The following is a 17253-nucleotide window of genomic DNA, read 5'->3' as shown; positions in this document are numbered from 1 at the left end:
GGAGGTCTCAAGCCAAGCTTCTATCCAGCAGTATCAGTCTCTACAAAATTCCATTTTTCTGCTTTCACCTGGAGGACTTGTTTTTTAGATTTTTTTCCATCTGGTGGGAGAGTGGAGGGCCACAGAGCCTGAATGAGGGGCAGTAGGGAAAGAGCACAGTACTGTAAAGTTAATGTAGGTGTTCTGTTGGAATGCAGATTTTTTCAGAATTCTTTACATAGTCAAATTTGCATAATAAGAATTTACATAAAGCAAGAACTCCGTGTGTGTGTGTGTATGTGTGTGTGTTTATACGTACACAGAGTTATCCTTTCCACATCACAACTTTCCCCATTGCAATTTCAAAATATTATGGGTTGGCATGAGAAATTAAATGGGAATTTTTGGGAGTTTCGCAGAAGCAAAGGCCAGCAGATGACACAAAAAAAAGTTTAAAAACTCAGAAATGTATAAAATATATATGTAGTATTGTATAATATCATTTAATACCATAATAATTCAGACTTCTCTGGTATGAAGGGAGGGCCAAAAAATTTTACATGGATTTTCCAGATTGCAGGGGCCCTGCCCCCTTGATGTGGAAGGGATAACTGTATATACATATATACATACATACGTGTGTGTGTATATATATCTATATATATTATATATATATAATATATGTAGGTATATCATTATGTTTTATGTGTTATCTCCCCCGTTAGATTATGAACTCCTTGTGGGCAGGCATTGCCCATGTCTTATGCTTTTCTTTGAATTTCTTGTTCTTAGCCTGTATGCACGCACTTAAATGTGTGTTGACTCTCACTCTTGGTGACTTTACTTACGTCCTGACAGAAAGGGCATGGGCACAGGGAGAAAAATGAAATGTACATTTTTTACAAAGTCAGTATCAGAATTTGTTTCCTTGGCTCTGTTTATTTGTTGCAAGGCTTTTCATATGCTTTTCTTTTTCCAACATGAGAAAGAAAGAATAAATGTGTTAACTAAAGAAAAAATAAAAGATTAAAAACAATTAATGAACAAAGTAGAGAAGGGAGGAGTTTTCATTCTGGGTGAACAATTGAGGCACAGTGTCATGAGCCTAAGCATGTTGTAGGCAGGAATCAGAGAGTAGCATTCAACTATACTTGCACATTCTGCAGCATAAAAGGATTATTAGCAAAGTTATGGCACTGAAATAAAAATTTGTGAATCTGTAGAATGTAGTTTCTTGCATGAAGGTGTAAAGAGTTAGAAAAGCTAGGCAATGCTACCACATTCATTAAATGCCTCATGACTTGAAGAGATCATTCTTTGCGTTTTGCTACTGCCTCACAGTTTCGGACATTAAGCCGGTTTCTATAGTCATTTGATTTTACCAGGTCAGGTCTGGTCCTCAGTTATTGAGACAAGGAAGTTGTGTGCCTGTAATAGAATCTAGCTGAATTAAAGAATTTAGCTCTGTTTTTTTTTTCCCTAATAGGTTATATTGATTTCATGTTGTCTCAGTGATCAGAATGGAGCCAAAGGTTTTATGTCATGTGGGGCATTTTAGCAGCATAGAAACCATAGAATTTAGCATCTAGGAAACAAGTAGGAAAATAGGAATCTACCAAGTAACACGCTGGGGTGAGCTCCTTCCCTGCCCTGCCTCTACAACAGCATTCTCTTGCCAGTGTTCCAGGGTTTCTGTCATATTCCCTTCTTTCCCCCTTATGGGGCAGGGCATTCACGTGGTGCTTGGTTTGTGGTCCCGGCCCTGGGAACAAACATTCCTAGCTACTGTCACTGCTGAGAATGTAAGTCAAGTCCAGTAGAACTTAAACTCTTTGTAAACATTTAAAAAATTTTGTTTAATTTTTGTTTTTGTGCGCTAGCCATATAGTTAAGGATTTTGACAGATACTTGTTCAATACCAAGTAGAGACCTGGCAATTTCCCCTTAGCCATACCTAGTAGGCATTGTTCAGAAATTATGTACCTGAGCCAGGGTCCTTTATGGGCCCAGCAGGGGCCGTCATCGAGGCATCTTCTGGTTTCAGTCTTCTTAATGTGGTTTGAAATATCTCCAGCATTCAACTATATTTAAGCTCCCTGGACCCTTTTGTAGGTCTTATCAATTGACATACCATAGTCAATTTATCTCTCTAATTTTATTTTACTCCTCCCCCTTTTAGTGGTTGCCTTCTGCTCTTAATATTCTAAACAGTTTTGGGTAAGTGATTAAAGAGATTTGATAGAATATCCTGTCTAAAAGTCAGCCTTGGTGTTTCACCCTCCCATATGCTGCTCAGATGCCACTGGTATTACATAAATTCAAGCTGCCACCACTAGGGGAAGAGGTAACAAAGGCAAATGACTTTTTTTTATCTGTGATTGTTATTGCCATTTGGCTTTGTGATAATACAGATGACTGCAGAGGAGACATGTGCTCAGAATAGACATGGGACTTTAATGTTTGATCTGGACCCGCTGCTGCCCACTACTGGCCCCAGACTTCCAGCATATGCCTGATGAAGGGTAATGATGCTCTATTGGTTTTTTGGAGATAAGTGTATGAGCTCTAATAGAGTATCTTTATTGAGTTACCGATAAAAGCAGGAGATAAATGATCACCTGTTTATTGAAGAGTTGCGTGTGTAGAAGAGGTCAACCTGTGTTTGTGGGGCACTTAGGAATATCTCCTTGTCACTAAGGATGTGCTCTATGACTGTACTGGCAAACTGTCTTCTTAGCCTAGTAAGATTCTGTGCAACAGGAAGTCATCAGGGTAGATAAGAATGGGAGGGGTGATGTGGTAGGCCAAAAGAGTCAGTACTGGTATTGCCAGCCCTAATAAATTTTGAGAGTGGCATCATGATGTAAGGGAAGATGGACTGGAGCCAATAGAATGGGGCCCTGCCCTGGCTTTGCCACCCATCAAATAGGTACACATGTGCATATTTACATATTTACATATGTACATGTATACATATGTATCTATGTCACAATGTATGTGACACTGGACAAGTTATTTAAACTCTTTAAACCTGTGTTTCTCATTTCCAAACCTGAAGGGTTGGACAGTGGATGACTTTAAAGTTCTCATTCATCACTTATTCTCTGACTTTTTATAAACACTATTTTTTACTGATACATTGTTTTGTTTTTATATCTCCTAAAATTCCTGCTGTATCCCTCCTTCTCCTTATGGAGAGCCATCCTATAGAACAAATTTTTTAAAAATAAAAACAATAGAAAAAATCAGCAAAAAAAAAATACATTGAAAAAATCTGATAATATGTGCAATGTTCCATATCCCTCCATTTAGCTCTGAAAAGGAATGGTATCAGATGTGTAAATACTATTTGTTAAACTTACACTAATAATGTTTAAATCATTGGAAAGATCTTTAGCAATCACCTGTTCTCCAATCCAATAAATATTTATTAAACACTTACAATATGGCAGTCACCGTGCTCAGCATTGGGGATACAATTAATAAAAAGAAAGGCAGTTTCTGCCTTCAAGGAGCTTACAAGCTCATGGGGGGAGACAACACATTAAAGAAATCAGGAAAGCAGGGTAGGGGGAGTGGGGAGGGACACTAGGTGGTACCTGGCATAGGATTATCTTGTTCAGTGGAGTTGTTGAAACCAGGTAGCACAGCAGACGCAAATTAGAGGGAGCCGAGAGTTTAGTTTCCACTCCCTATAAAGGAAGACATTGAGAGGAATTTAGTACTCTACCTTCCAGCCCTCCAGTCTAGAGGACAGGAGGCTGAGGGAGGTGGTGTCAATCAGGGCTGGAGTTAGTAACGTGGTGGTTAGATTAGAAGTGATGAACTAATCCTGAGAGGGGTCTTGTTCTATGGAGTTGAAACTATAACTCATCCATTTTACAAGACAAGGCAGCCAAGATTCAGAGAGGTTTAAATGACTTGTCCAAGATCACACAAATGGCTTGTGGCAAAAATGGGGTTAAAACCCAGGTCCTCCAAATTCAGTACTCCAGTTTCACCATAATGCCTGTATGTTAATTAGAGAAGATATAGTAGAGTTCTTAGAATTTATTAGTAAAAAGGAGATAATCAGTCTTCATCTTTTATTTATGCCGGGTGTTCTTCTTCCTCAATGTAATCAAGGCTGCATTTGTCTCAGTTTATGTCTCCCCTTTTCCTTCATTGGCCATAATCATTTTGAATTTGTCTCTTTGGCTAAGGAGCCAGATGCCCCCATACGTATCATTCATTTAGCAAATTTAGTGTTCGTATTTATTCCCTTCTCAAGGACTGGGTCAATATGTTTAACATTAGTGACCCATGTCCAACCTCTGCAAAGATCATACTGTGAAGGCTAGCAAATGAAGCCTCTATAACTATTTTTTTTGGAAGAGATAGGAAAAGGACCTGTGATTTCACTGGTCATTAATTTATTGTTCAGGCTGCTTCCTTCGTGAGGAAACTCCCTTTACTAATGCACATAGGTCACTTCTCTATAACTTATACTCTTAATGTCCCATTGCCTGGGACAGTGGTTGGTTAGAGTGACTTTCCTAGGTTGACATAGCCATTATGTGTCAGAGGTGGCTCCAAGGCTAGATCTCTATCCACTCTTTCCTGCTGCCTGTCTTCAGAAATGAACTTTAAACTATTGGGTTATTACATCTCTTAGTAATATGGTCAAGCCCAACCCTATAATTTATTTGACTATATTATTGATGCTGAATTGGTACAGATGACATGATATACTAGAAAAAATATAGAACTTGGATTCAGGAGAGATACATGTTAGAATCTAGCTTCCATCCGTTAATCTGTTGGTTAATCCATCACTTTACAGTTGGGTGTCTGTGGGAAACCTCTGAAGTTCAATTTATCTGTCTGTAAAATGGGGATAATAATACCTGCAACATCACAGTGTCGTTATGAAGAAAGTTCTTTGACAAAACTTAAAAGTGTTAGAGAAATGTGAATTATTATCAATAGTTATTACACTAGAAATATATCAGTGGTCTCACAAAATTTTAGAATTGGCACTCAGTTATGGAAGGGTAATTAAAAAAGATTTATTCACAAAGAGAGGCAGCGTGGCTTAGTGGATAAAATTTCAGTTTTGGCGTCAGATCCACGTGGTTTAATTCCAACCTCTGAGTCCTGACTGCCATACTGTCTGTGTGATGCTAGGCTGCCATACTGACTGTGGGACACTGGGCTACCATCTCTTAACCTCTCAGTGTCCACGTTGCCAATCTGCACTGGTAAAGGAATTTTCACAATGTAGTGTTTTCAAATCTTATATCATAGAGCTGAACCTTAAAAAAAAAAGTTTCTTCATAAATAGTTGATTTTTCATTGTCCAAGGATTCTTTTGTAAAGTGCTTGCAAGCAATGTTTGCAAATTGGTGCTGGTGGTTTGTTTTAAGCTTCAGTACTTTAATAGGTGTAAAAGTTGTCTAATTTCCAGGGCTATCTGGAGCAACAGATATGTTGTTCTGTATGTCATTTGACAGTCAGAACAACAGAAATGCTGTTAATTTGATACCATTTGAATGAACCTGTTACTTACTGGGAAAGTTCTAGCCTCCATGAGAACACAATTTGAAACTTTGGTTTTCAGTAGTTTTCTGATATTGTTTCTCCTGCTGGATTCTCTCCAGATATCCATTCTGTTATGTTTGATAGGGCAATACACTGTATAAATAAAGTAGGTCATCTGACCTATTCATGACCTGCTTAACAAAGTGTGGGGAAGGGAACTTTGATGTATTTATTTAATATTACTTTCACTCTTAAACATGTCACAGCCATTTCCTGGTATCTCCCACCCTTCTAGACCCATCTCTTGCCGTAAAGACAGTTGAGCAGAACAAACTGAGGGCATGTGTAACATCCAACATCTGTAGTCCCCTGGTTCTCTGGAGAGGCAGATGTTTTATCATCGTCTCTGAAACCAATATTGGTCATAACTTTTAATTCAGCTGCCTTGTAATGTTTTAATTATGTTATTATAGTCATTGTACATATTCTCCTGGTTCTGCTCTCTTTCCTTTCACATTAGTCAATCCATCAGTAAACATTTATTGAACACTTAGCGTGTATAAGAAAGTGTCTGAAGCATGGGGTATAGAAAGATAAAAATGAACAGTCCTCAATGAATTATATTCTATTGAGAGAAACCACGTGTGTGTGTAGAAATACAGATAAAATATCATGAAAGAAATATCTGATCTTTTCAGTTGGGGTCACGAGCAGCTTGGAGTGGGTAGGGTCAGGACAGGTGGCTTCATGCGATAGGTGCTGCTCCAGCAGAGTGTTTCCTTGTTTTTCTGAATTATTCATATGTGTCATTTCTGGAGATACAGTAATATTCCATGACATCCATATACCACAGATTTGTTAGGGGACACTTTTGTAGGCTGGCCATTGAATCTGAAGCAAAACTAAGCCAAGCCCCTCCAGTCTGAGTCAATACCCAGTTGACATTTAGGTCGCTCTGTAAGTACTTTTGGTCTAGTATGACCACAACCATTGCCACAGTCACCACAATTTCCGAAATCTGTGGAGTTAGACAGTCTGTTCTTTGTGGACAAGCAGGTTAGACACAGCCTGAAGTAAGCCTGTCCAGTGAGGTCAGGAAAGCGTCAGTGATGGCTGAATAGGTCTGTATTTGGGAGGCAGGGTGGGGTAATGGGAAAAGTGCCGGATTTGGACTCTAAGAATCTGAATTTGAATCCTGGCTCTGACCTTACTCCCTCCATTGAAGGGGGAGTCATTGAGCAAGTCAGTTAATTTCCCTAGTTCTCAGTTTCCTCATCTGTAAAATGAAGGAGTTTTATCAGGACCCTAAGGACCTTTCCAATTCTAAATCCTGTCATTACTATGTGATCTTGGACATAACACTTTAACCTCCCTGGGCCTCAGTTTCTTCATCTGCTTAGAAGATTTTATTGGTCGTACAGTCTGTCCTCATTTTATAGATGAACAAACAAGTGAAGAAAGGTTACTTTCCTTGCCTGAGGTCACTTGACTTGCTGAGTAGGGATTAGAACCCAGGTCTCTCAGATTTTAGTCATTGTTAAGTCTAGTGTACTGTATTCTGTGTAATTAGCTAGATTAGATTAAATAAAATAGGGAGCACCTAATAAAAAGGGAAATTTGTGTATAAAAGAGTTTATGTGAAAAGAGTATACAAAAGCATACAAAAGAAATTTGTGTGAAAAAGAGTAAGAAATTCTGACTGTTAAATGACGTACAGAAATCTTGTTGGTAGTGATTTCATTCCCTGCCAATGAGGAAGCTTATGGTTTCCTGTGAGTGTCTGATCCCTAAGAAAGACTGCCCCCCCGCCCCCCCGTCCTGTTGTTTCTTTGTTTAATCACATTTTATGGCCTCATATGCCTAGGATTTTAGCTTATGTTAATGGTTATGATGCTGGACTTGGGAGTTAGGAAGGTCTAGGTTCAAATCTTACCTGGGATATTTGCTAGCTGTGTGAATATGTGCAAGTGAATTGCCCTCCCTTGGGCGTCAGCTCCTCTGTAAATTGGGGGTAATATCCATAGTATTTATCTTCAAGGCTTTATTGAGGCTCAAATTAGATGACCGTAAAGATCTTCATAGATTCTAAAGTGTTAAATAAATGCCCATTGTGGATGAGGATGATGAGGATAAATAACATTCGGTCAGTCAACATGGTAAAACCCTAAGAGTTTGGCTTCATGAACACAGGTCTATAAAGTGGCTAAAGGGAACGTATTTCAGTTGAGACCCAAAATCCCAGTTGTTTGTCACATGGTTTTCCATCCCTTCCTGTCTCGGCTGCATATCTTCAGGGAGCAGAGAGCCCGTGGTTCTTATATAATCTTCCAAGTTACAACACAAAGTCCTGCTCATTGACTTTCTAATGAGTTGCCTGAAAACCCGCTCCGTTCTCCAAACACGGTGGTTCTTCCTTGTGGCCCAGAAAGGGAGATTCTTCTTCTTCCAAATCCTCAAACATTCTAAAATGAGCATTTTAAAACATCTGCTCCCTTCCTAGAGTGGTCCATACAAAGGCATCAAGTGCCTGTAATGTGTCAGGCATTATGCTAAGTACTGGGCATACAAACAAAGGTAAAAGTTTTTTACCTTCAATGAGCTCACAATTTGCTAGCGGAGAGAATAAGCAAGCAAATATATACAAACAAGCTATATGAAGGATAAATCAGAAATAATTAAAAGAGGAAAGGCTGAAGAATTAAGAGGGGTTGGGAAAGGCTTCCTATAGCAAATGGAGTTTTAGTTGAGATTTGAAGGAATCTAGGAAAACCAGAAGGCAGAGATAAGAAGGGAGAATGTTGTAGGCATGGGGGACAGAGACAGAGTGTTTTATTTGATGAACAGGTTCCTAATTCACTCAATAACAATAACTTAATTATTTTATGATTATAATATTAATATAATATTACTTATTGAATAACTTCACAACAGTGCAGTATTTTTCCTTCCCTGCTGTCTCTAAAGTCTGCTTTTCCAGACTTCAACAACATGTTTCAGCTGCAGTCTCACTCTGAAATTCCCTCATGGCCTGAGGCCTCCTCACCCTAGAATATCAGTTGTCCCTGTGGCCTTCTCATGGGAGCCTATGCTTCTTGGGAATGGATGAGTGATTGAAAGACCTTTAGCAAACGCTTACTAAATACCGAGCATCATACTAAGTTCTGGAGACAAGGAAGATGGCAAGAAGCTGGCTGCAGGATGGGTGGTCATGTAGTATGTTCATCATGATCTAGGGACGCAAGCAGGCAGGCTAGATATAGAAGACCCATGTGTATTTAGGCCTAATCAGGATAGCATGGGCTCAGAGGATAGTTCTAAAGTTGAAACTTTGGCACAACCAGTCTCAAAGGGAGGCCTGGTAACTTCTGGCAGGATGCATGAGTGGTGGGATTACGGAGCCGCCTGTGTAATTTTTGTCTGTGCCTTCTAGAAATCCTCCTCCAAGATTGTCCCTAATGCCCTAGATGCCTTCTTTTAGATTTTTAACTTTTTTAAAAATTTAAATTAATTTAAATTTAAATTAAAAATTTTAATTTTAGATTTATCAGCCTGTTTCTCATTTGGGACACTTACATAGTGCTTTAAGTTTACAAAGCCTCACCATATTTGATCCTCATCACAACCCTTTGAGGTAGGTGTTATTATTATCAGACCATTTTACAGATGAAAAAACTGAGACTGAGAGAGATTCCATGACTTTGCCAGGGTTATCCAACTAGTAAGCGTCTGAAGCAGGAGTTCATCTCAGCCCAGAATGCTATCCATTGTTCTACTTAGCTGTGGAGTTTCCTGTTTTGGCCACCGCTTCACCCTATTGACTCATGGGGCCTGCATTTCACTAAAGCCCCCTGGGGTCTTTTCCACTTGAACTGCTGTCTACCTCTCCCTTCCTGTGCAGGGGCAACTTCCTTCAAATTTTCAAAGTATTTACTTGCAGGATCTGTAATTTCATCCTTGTGAGTGCTCCTTTCCAGGCTGCCGCCCTCTAGGAGACATTCTTTGTGAACTGTGACCCACATCTTCGTTGCTCTGCAGCCGACGGGGAGAGGCCTCTCAGAATTTAGCTTGGCTCACCCTTCTGCAGGATTGACATGCAGTCACTTGGCCTTGAAGGCTTTACTTCTATCTGATTCTGTTAGTCAGTGCTGCTCTCCTGGGGTGGGGTGGAGGTGGGGGAGGCCTTCTGCATCAACAATGCCCCTGGACTTCTTTTCTGTGCAGTGTATTTCTAGAGAAGTTTCACACAACTTTTCTTTAATTTTTGGATTGATTTGTAGGGCAGGGATTAGTAGCTCCTAACAAAGGTAAAAGATTAAAAAAAAATGTTAAGACCTGTATCAAGCTGGGTCTTCATTGGAACATCTGTCAGGAATCCAGGATCTGTCTCCTCTGTCTGTGATAAGACATTGAAGAATGATGTTAGTGGAGGCTAACCCCACCCCACCTATGCATTTGGTAGTTTGAGAATAAACGTTTAATGAACAAATACATTGTGAAATCTGGGTGACTAATGATGATAACCTAGGTATCCGAGAGAGAAATTGGCATAACTGGTTCACTTAAGCAGAGCAATGAGGTGTGATATCACTAATTTATTCTGATTAAAAAAAAAACACACACAACAGTTCTTTAACCTAAGTAGACATCTATGAAGGCTTTCCCCCTCCCCACCAGTCTTTTATTTGGTATTTTGTTAACCAGGCCATTCTTGCTTCATGCTGATAAGAGCTAGGTTCATTCTCATTAATGCTGGGCTGCCAATGATTTAGCCACTTAAAAACGAGTATATTACTTGGCTTGGTATATACACAGGGTTTGTTTTTATTTTTTTATTTTTTTAAACCTAGTGATCAGAATAGCCAGCTCTCCAGTGAGGGCGCATGATGTAGTAAAGATAATGTATGTGGGGAAATGGGCTGAGAGTTGGAAGCTGTGGGTGTGAATCCCAGCTCCAACCTTTACCAGCTAGTGTGTGACTGAGGATGTCAGTAAATACCAACATTGAATTTGGCAAATACTCATTGGGTACTTGGTATACCTGATAACTTCTCCGAGTCTGTTTCCTTCTCTGTAGAATGAGGGAGTTGGGAGAATGGATATAGATAGAGCTGGATTTGGATGTAGGAAAGCTTGATAGGAAGTCCCACTTTTGACACTTCATAAGTTGTATGTCCTCAGATAAATCATTTTACCTATTATATCATTGCCCCAGGTAATTCACTAGAACTAAGCTGCAAAGAAGATACCAATCTGCATTGGTAGAGGGGATTCTTCATGTGGACCTCCCTACCCTAATGCAAATCACAGGCTTGGTTATTGTTGTTGTTGTTGTAATTGTTAATAACAGCAACAATAAAAATACTTGAACCACGTTTTTTGCTTTTATTGATTTCTTCTGTTTTTGTGACAATTATTTCTGGTTATACTATGCACCATCCCCCCCAACAAATGAGCTCTCCGTGATGACATACACAAACAAAGCTAACTAACTCAGTGACCACATCTAACTGTATTGTGTATTCATCGTCTATCAGTGCTCAACAAAAATAGGAGTATAATTTTAAAAAATTAAACGTTTTGTTGTTGCCTTTTGTTTTTTATACCATTGTACCAATATTCTATCTAATTTTCACCCAATATACCCACTATTCTTTTTTGATCCCTTTCCCCCCAAATATAGCATCCTCTTATTACAAACACAGTGACCCATCTCATAGACTTTTGTCTTTTTTTTTTTTTGAGAGAGCACTTTATAAACAAAGTAAGTTGTTATGGAGTTAAAGAATTATGGAGTGATGACTGTTAGAACATTAGAAGAGTTTAAAAGATTGCCCGTATTAGTAATACATTCTCACATTACCTGTCTTGGTCCTCATGCATTTGGATCTTATCCAGGTTGTTTGTGGTCTCGGGATAAATCAGGGAGCAGAAATAGAAGCCTGGTTGAGATGGGGGATGAGTCAAGAATAGGAGGTGCTGGAGTGAGAATATGATTAGAGATCACTAGTATAGGAATGGCCCATGGAAGTATTTAGGTCATGAAGACTAGCCAGACAGGTAAAGTAGTAAGGCAAAGAAGTCCATAATATTTATTGTTTTTGTTGTTGTTTAGTTGTGTCAGTCGTGTCTGACTCTTTGTGACCCTGTTTAGGGTTTTCTTGGCAAAGATACTGGAGTGGTTTTCCATGTCCTTTTCCAGTTCATTTTCCAGATGAGAAACTGAGGCAAACAGGGGTTAAGTGACTTAGCCAGTAAGTGTCTGAGGATGAATTGGAACTCAGGAAGACAAATCTTCCTGACTCTATCCATTGGCATGCCCCAAATTAAGGACAGAGGTGGGATCTCGGATTTCATTGCTATAAGGTGCTCTCAGTTGAGTAAAATCCCTCTGCCAATGTAGGTTGGCACCTTTATGAAAACTTATCGTCTTAGAGAGATATCCCCAGGGTCACCCAGCCAGCGTGTGTCAAAGTCAGCACTTGTACCCACCTTCCCAGCTTTGAGAGCAACTCTTAATTCACTGTGCCATACTGCCTCAAATTAAGGTTGTTAAAGATTTTTAGAAAGTTTGCAAAGAATGCTGAGAAAGGTGTATTCTAATAGTAAGAGCTAATATTTATGTAATCCTTACTATGTGCCAGGCACTATGTTAAGCCTATTATCTCATTTGATTCTCACAACCCTGGGAGGTAGGTACTATTATTATCCTTATTTACATATGAAGAAACTGAGGCAAATAGGTTCAGTTTCTTGCTCAGATACTCACAGCCTTGTTTGAAACCAAGATTTGATCTAAAGTCTTCCTGACTCCAGACTAGGCACTCTATCCACTGTGCCACCTAACTGCCCCAAATCTGGCTGTTCTGGATGTTCTTGTCAAACATTCTAGCCTAGTAGGGAGTATTGTGGAAAATGGGGAAGCTTTTTTGATGAAGGAAAAAAGGCTGCTTTAAGGACCAGTCCCTCTATTTTGCACAACAGCAACCACACTGCTGCTGCAAAGAAACTCCTAGCCCCCCCCAAATATAACAACCAATCATGAACTCCCCAGAGGAGGCATCTGCTTCTGTGTCCAGTTCTGGGTCACTCGGACAAAATGTTAGAATCTCATCTCACAGATGAAAAAATTGGGTGGAGGCGGGGTTCTCTGACTTGGATAATCAATTTTTAAAGCAGTATGACATAGAGGAAAGAGAGCCTTAATTTCCGCATCCCATAAAAAAGAGGGAATCAGACAAGGTAAAACTTAAGGTCCCATCTCCAAGTCCAGTGGTCCTATTTTCAAAGAGACCTTTGATTTTCATTAATTTGGAAATTCCTTCCAGTGATGTTAATTGCAATCCATCCATGCCTACCCCTTCTGTGTAGCTGCTTCCCTGAGCTAAATATTGAAGGAATCCAATGACCTCCCTACTCAAATATACTGCTATATTACTAGCTTTGTGATCCTGGGCAAGTCGCCTAAGCCTGTTTGCCTCTGTTTCTTCATTTGTAAAATGAGTTGGAGAAGGAAACGGCAAGCCACTCCAATATCTTTGCGAAGAAACCCTAATTGGGGTCATGAAGAGTTGTACATGATTGAAACAACTGAACAACAATGCATTTATATAATATTACATGTTTTATGCTCCTCTGTTATCTACCTACCAGACTGTAGGCCTCCTGGGGATGTAAACAGTGGTAACTTTCTGCCGGCCACTACAGTACTCTACATTGCTTTTTCATGTGTCAGTGGGAGAGGAAAGGTGAAGGGGTTTGGAGGACATTTGAGTTTACTGGTGTGGGGAACTCCTAGCATGGAAAGTCCTTTCATCAGTGCAAATTAGCATATAATGTATAATTTAATGTCTTAAAGAGTTGCCTTGTACATTAAGGGATTAAGTGACGTGTTCTGTGGTCACAAAACTTGTATGTGTATGGGATAAGTCTTGAAATCTGGCTTTTCAATCCAAAGCCAGTTCTCTATGTCCCACTCGTTTACAATACTAGGTGTGTAATCATGTTTGTCCTTGCTGAATTTCAGTGAGGAGTTTTCTGCAGATGGCTCCCAACTGGATTATTAAGTCCTTTTAGGCCAGAGACTGTCATTGTCTTCAGTAGTGGCAAAAGAGGTGGCACAGTAGGTAGAGCATGAGGTCTGAAGTCTGGAAGACTTGAATTCAAATCTCCTCAGATATCTACTAACTGTGTGACCCTGGCCAAGTTGTTTTACCTCTGTTTGCCTCAGTTTCTTCATCTGTAAAATGGGGATCACAATAGCACTCATCTCCCAAGGTTGTTAAGAGGATTGAATGAGATAATAATTGTAAAGTGCCTAGTGTAGTATCTGGCACACAGTAGGAACTTTATACATGTTTGCTATTGTTGTTGTTATTATTATTCTATATCTCAAACAATGCCTGGGGCTTCCCAAACATATAGTTAGCACTTTGCTTGTTGACTAATGGAGATGTCCGGCAGACAGCAAACTATGGTAATTCAGATGTTATTGGCTAATCTGTTGGGCTGGAATTTTGGGTCTGTGAAGAGAAAGCTGAGTCATTCTAAATGCAGGGGCCTGTTATGTTTCTGACTTTGGACAAATGCCAGGTGAACGCAGTGATGCCAGGGGAGAAGGAGAGCATGCACATTAAATCCAATTTATACCAAGCCCTGAAGATGACACATCTGAGCCACTGGCTTATTCTGGTTTCTGGTGTCCTGTAAGAGAGTAGAACTAACATTAAAGATGTTATGGGAAGGTCACTACTCTGCTAGGCTGTTAGTTAACACCGTGTTTTTTTCCCTTGAAGATGATATTGCCGTTCTCACCAAGTTCAAGTTCACAAATCCAGAAGGTATTGTACTAACCAGAAAAAAAAAGATCCCTTGTTCACCACCCTGTTAATTGTTTGTATTGTGCCTTGCTTTGTCCTGTCACCACCACAGCCTTCTTCCTTTTCCCAGACATGGAAAACCCATTGCAGTCATTCTTCTGAAACCCAAATGGCAGAAAATCCATCCATTCATTTACCAACCTTTTATTTAGTGCCTATTATGTGTATAACAATACACCAGGCACTCCCAGAATCTTGGGAAGAGAGGCAGGAAAGTTATCTTGCATTTAAAAGATTTAAAATGTTACGGGAAGATGAAAACAATCAAATGATCTAAGTGTTAATGACTAATAATAATTTTTGATGAATCAGTTTTCTTTTAGTTTAATTATTTTAAGTGAATTTAATTAGTTTCAGTCAATGAGCACTCAACTTTATAATTTTGAGGCAGGTAGCACAGTGGATAGAGCACTGGGCCTGGAGTCATCAAGATCTGAAGTCAAATCTATCCTTATAAACCCACTAGCTGTGTGACTCTATGCGGGTCACTTAATTTCTGCTTGCTTCGGTTTTGTCAACAGTAAAATGGGGATAATAATATCATAGGGTTGCTCTGAGGATCAAATGAGATAATATTTGTAAAAAGCGCTCAGCACAGTGCCTGGCACATAGTAGGTGCTATATAAATGTTTATATTCCCTTTCCTTATTCTTCAAGTTTTCATGGAAGACGACATCAGATGTCTTCTTTCCTGTGTAGAAGTGAGGAATCCTGTTATGAATAGGGAAGAGACTGGGGACAGCTATTAACCCCATCCGTTCTTAAGAGGATGCAGAATGATCTAGTAGAAAGAATTCTAGATTTAGAGGTAGAGAATCTGAGTTGGAATTCTGGCTCTGACACTACCTGTATGATCTTGGATGAGTCATTTTAATCCTTCTGGGCCTCAGTTTCCTCATCTGTAAAATTGAAGGGGTTGATCTAGATGACCTGTAAGGTCACTTTCAACTCATTGAGCCTATTACAGAGTAGGGGAATTGAAACAGTCTTCTATAAAATCACTCAGTTCTTGCCTTTAAAAACTTCCATACTAAGTTTTCTCTTTTTGGTGCCTTTTCGAGACACTGTCTTATGAAAAACTTTACTTAAAGAGATGAGTAGCAGTTGAACATTTCTTAGAAACTGTTGAATAAGCAGAATCAGTTGAATAAGTAGAATCACACAAAATTAGAGATGGCAAGAACTTTTAACCCATCGTTCTCACTTTTAAGTTGAGGAAACTGGGATCTGGCAATATATGCAAAGGAAAAAGCACTGGATTTAAATTGACTGAATTTGGGTTCAATTCCTGCCTTGTGACCTTGGGCAAGTCACTTAACTCATTTATTTCTCAGTTTCTACACCTCTAAAGTGAGAGGCCCTCTAAAGCCTCCTCCATTTCTAAACCTGTGGGCCTCTAAGTGATTTGTTCAGAGTCATACAGCAAGCTGTTGGGTAGTCTAGAACCAGGCCCCCATCCTTTTTCATTCATCATGGTCAATCAGGGAACTTCACGTAAGCCCCTAAACTTACATTATATTTCAGATTATCCCCACCCGCCTTTTTCTTTTTCGGTCAGATTTACTATGCTCTTTGAATGTACTCAGAATTAAACTAAACCTCTTTCTCCCAATATATTTTCCATAATGACTAAGGATTATCTTTTTATTCTTTCCCCTTTGACCTCCCTGACTTTTAAAGTCATTCAGCCAATAAGCTACTTATTAAACACTTATTTTGTGCCAAGCACTGTGCTAAGCTGTGGGGATCCAAAAAAAAAAAAAAATGGCAAAACCAAAAAAAAAAAAATCTGTCCCTTCTCTCAAGGAGTTAACAGTTTAATGAGGGAAAAACTTACAGACAATAAAGTACAAACAAGCTGAAGATAGAATAAATTGGATTTAACCCAAAGAAGGAAGGCACCAGAATTAAGGGGGATTGATTAGTTAATTAATTGATTGATCTCACCATCTACAGAAACTCTTTCCTGTAGATGACAGAATTTCAGCTTTCAGACTTGAAGGGATCCAGGGAAGCCAGGAGGCAGAGATAAAGAGGGAGAGACTTCTAGGCATGGGGGAAAGCCAGGGAAAATGCCCAGAGAGGAGAGATGAAATGAGAATAAGAGCAAGGAAGCTGGTGTCACTGGCTCGCTGAGTGTGTGTGGTGTGGGGGCAGGAGTGTCCCTCCACTGCTTAGTGGGGGGGGGGACAGGCTGGCGCCCTTTTCACTCCAGTGTAGATTTCCACCCATACATCCATAGTTCAGTGACTGGTAGACGGAGCTAAGCCCAGTGGAGGCCCAGCCTTGTGGCAGGCGATGGGAAAGGAAGACGGCTGATGAAGCAAAAGAAAAATGAGTTTTGTGTCATACCCTGCACGTTCCTTTGTTGTTGGTGCCACATGCTTTGTGTTAGGGATGTGCTATACATACAGTAGCTTTGTTTCCTACTTCTCAAATGTTGCTACTTTAGATGATGACAGGAAGAGCTATCAGCCAAGCAGCACCAGTGGTGGGGAGGGGTGGTGTGGCTCGTTGGAAAGAGCACTGAATTTGGAGCAAGAGGACCTGGGTTCGAATCTCAGCTCTGCCCACTTATTACCAGTATGTCCTTGGGCAAGTCATTGCAACTCCCAAGGCTGTGGTTACCCAGTGTGTGAAATGAGGGAAAATAATGAGGACTATTTCTTAGGACCCTTCTTTCTTTAAATCCAAGACACTCTAAAGTCTTTGAGCCAGGAAAGTACCAAAAAAAAAAAATGTCGCTTGTGATATTGCAGGAGATTGAATAAAGAAGTCTATGAAAGCGTACAAAGTGTTTAGTATAGGGTAGATTGTGCCAGCTTTATTACATGCCGTATTTACAGGCATAGAGCCTGAAAGAGGTAGACTGACTTGT

General features: G+C 39.8%; 1 protein-coding gene across 5 annotated transcripts in view; it reads left to right on the top strand.

The window, feature by feature from the left end:
* ANO5 (anoctamin 5) overlaps positions 1–17253 on the top strand; it is a 136553-nt gene that overhangs the window by 39214 nt on the left and 80086 nt on the right. For 3 of the 5 annotated variants that reach the window (XM_027852540.1, XM_027852536.1, XM_027852537.1), the window contains exon 2: positions 14292–14336. The exons of the other annotated variants lie outside the window; for them this stretch is intronic. In XM_027852540.1, coding sequence (XP_027708341.1) covers positions 14292–14336 — 45 coding nt within the window. The remainder of the gene's footprint in view (positions 1–14291; positions 14337–17253) is intronic. 5 annotated transcript variants of the gene reach the window in all.

Source organism: Vombatus ursinus, unplaced genomic scaffold (genome assembly GCF_900497805.2).
Source record: "Vombatus ursinus unplaced genomic scaffold, bare-nosed wombat genome assembly UNPS02009770.1, whole genome shotgun sequence".
Lineage (NCBI taxonomy): Eukaryota > Metazoa > Chordata > Mammalia > Diprotodontia > Vombatidae > Vombatus > Vombatus ursinus.
The sequence above is the reverse complement of the archived record's forward strand: the minus strand, read 5'-3'. Positions and strand labels throughout refer to the sequence as shown.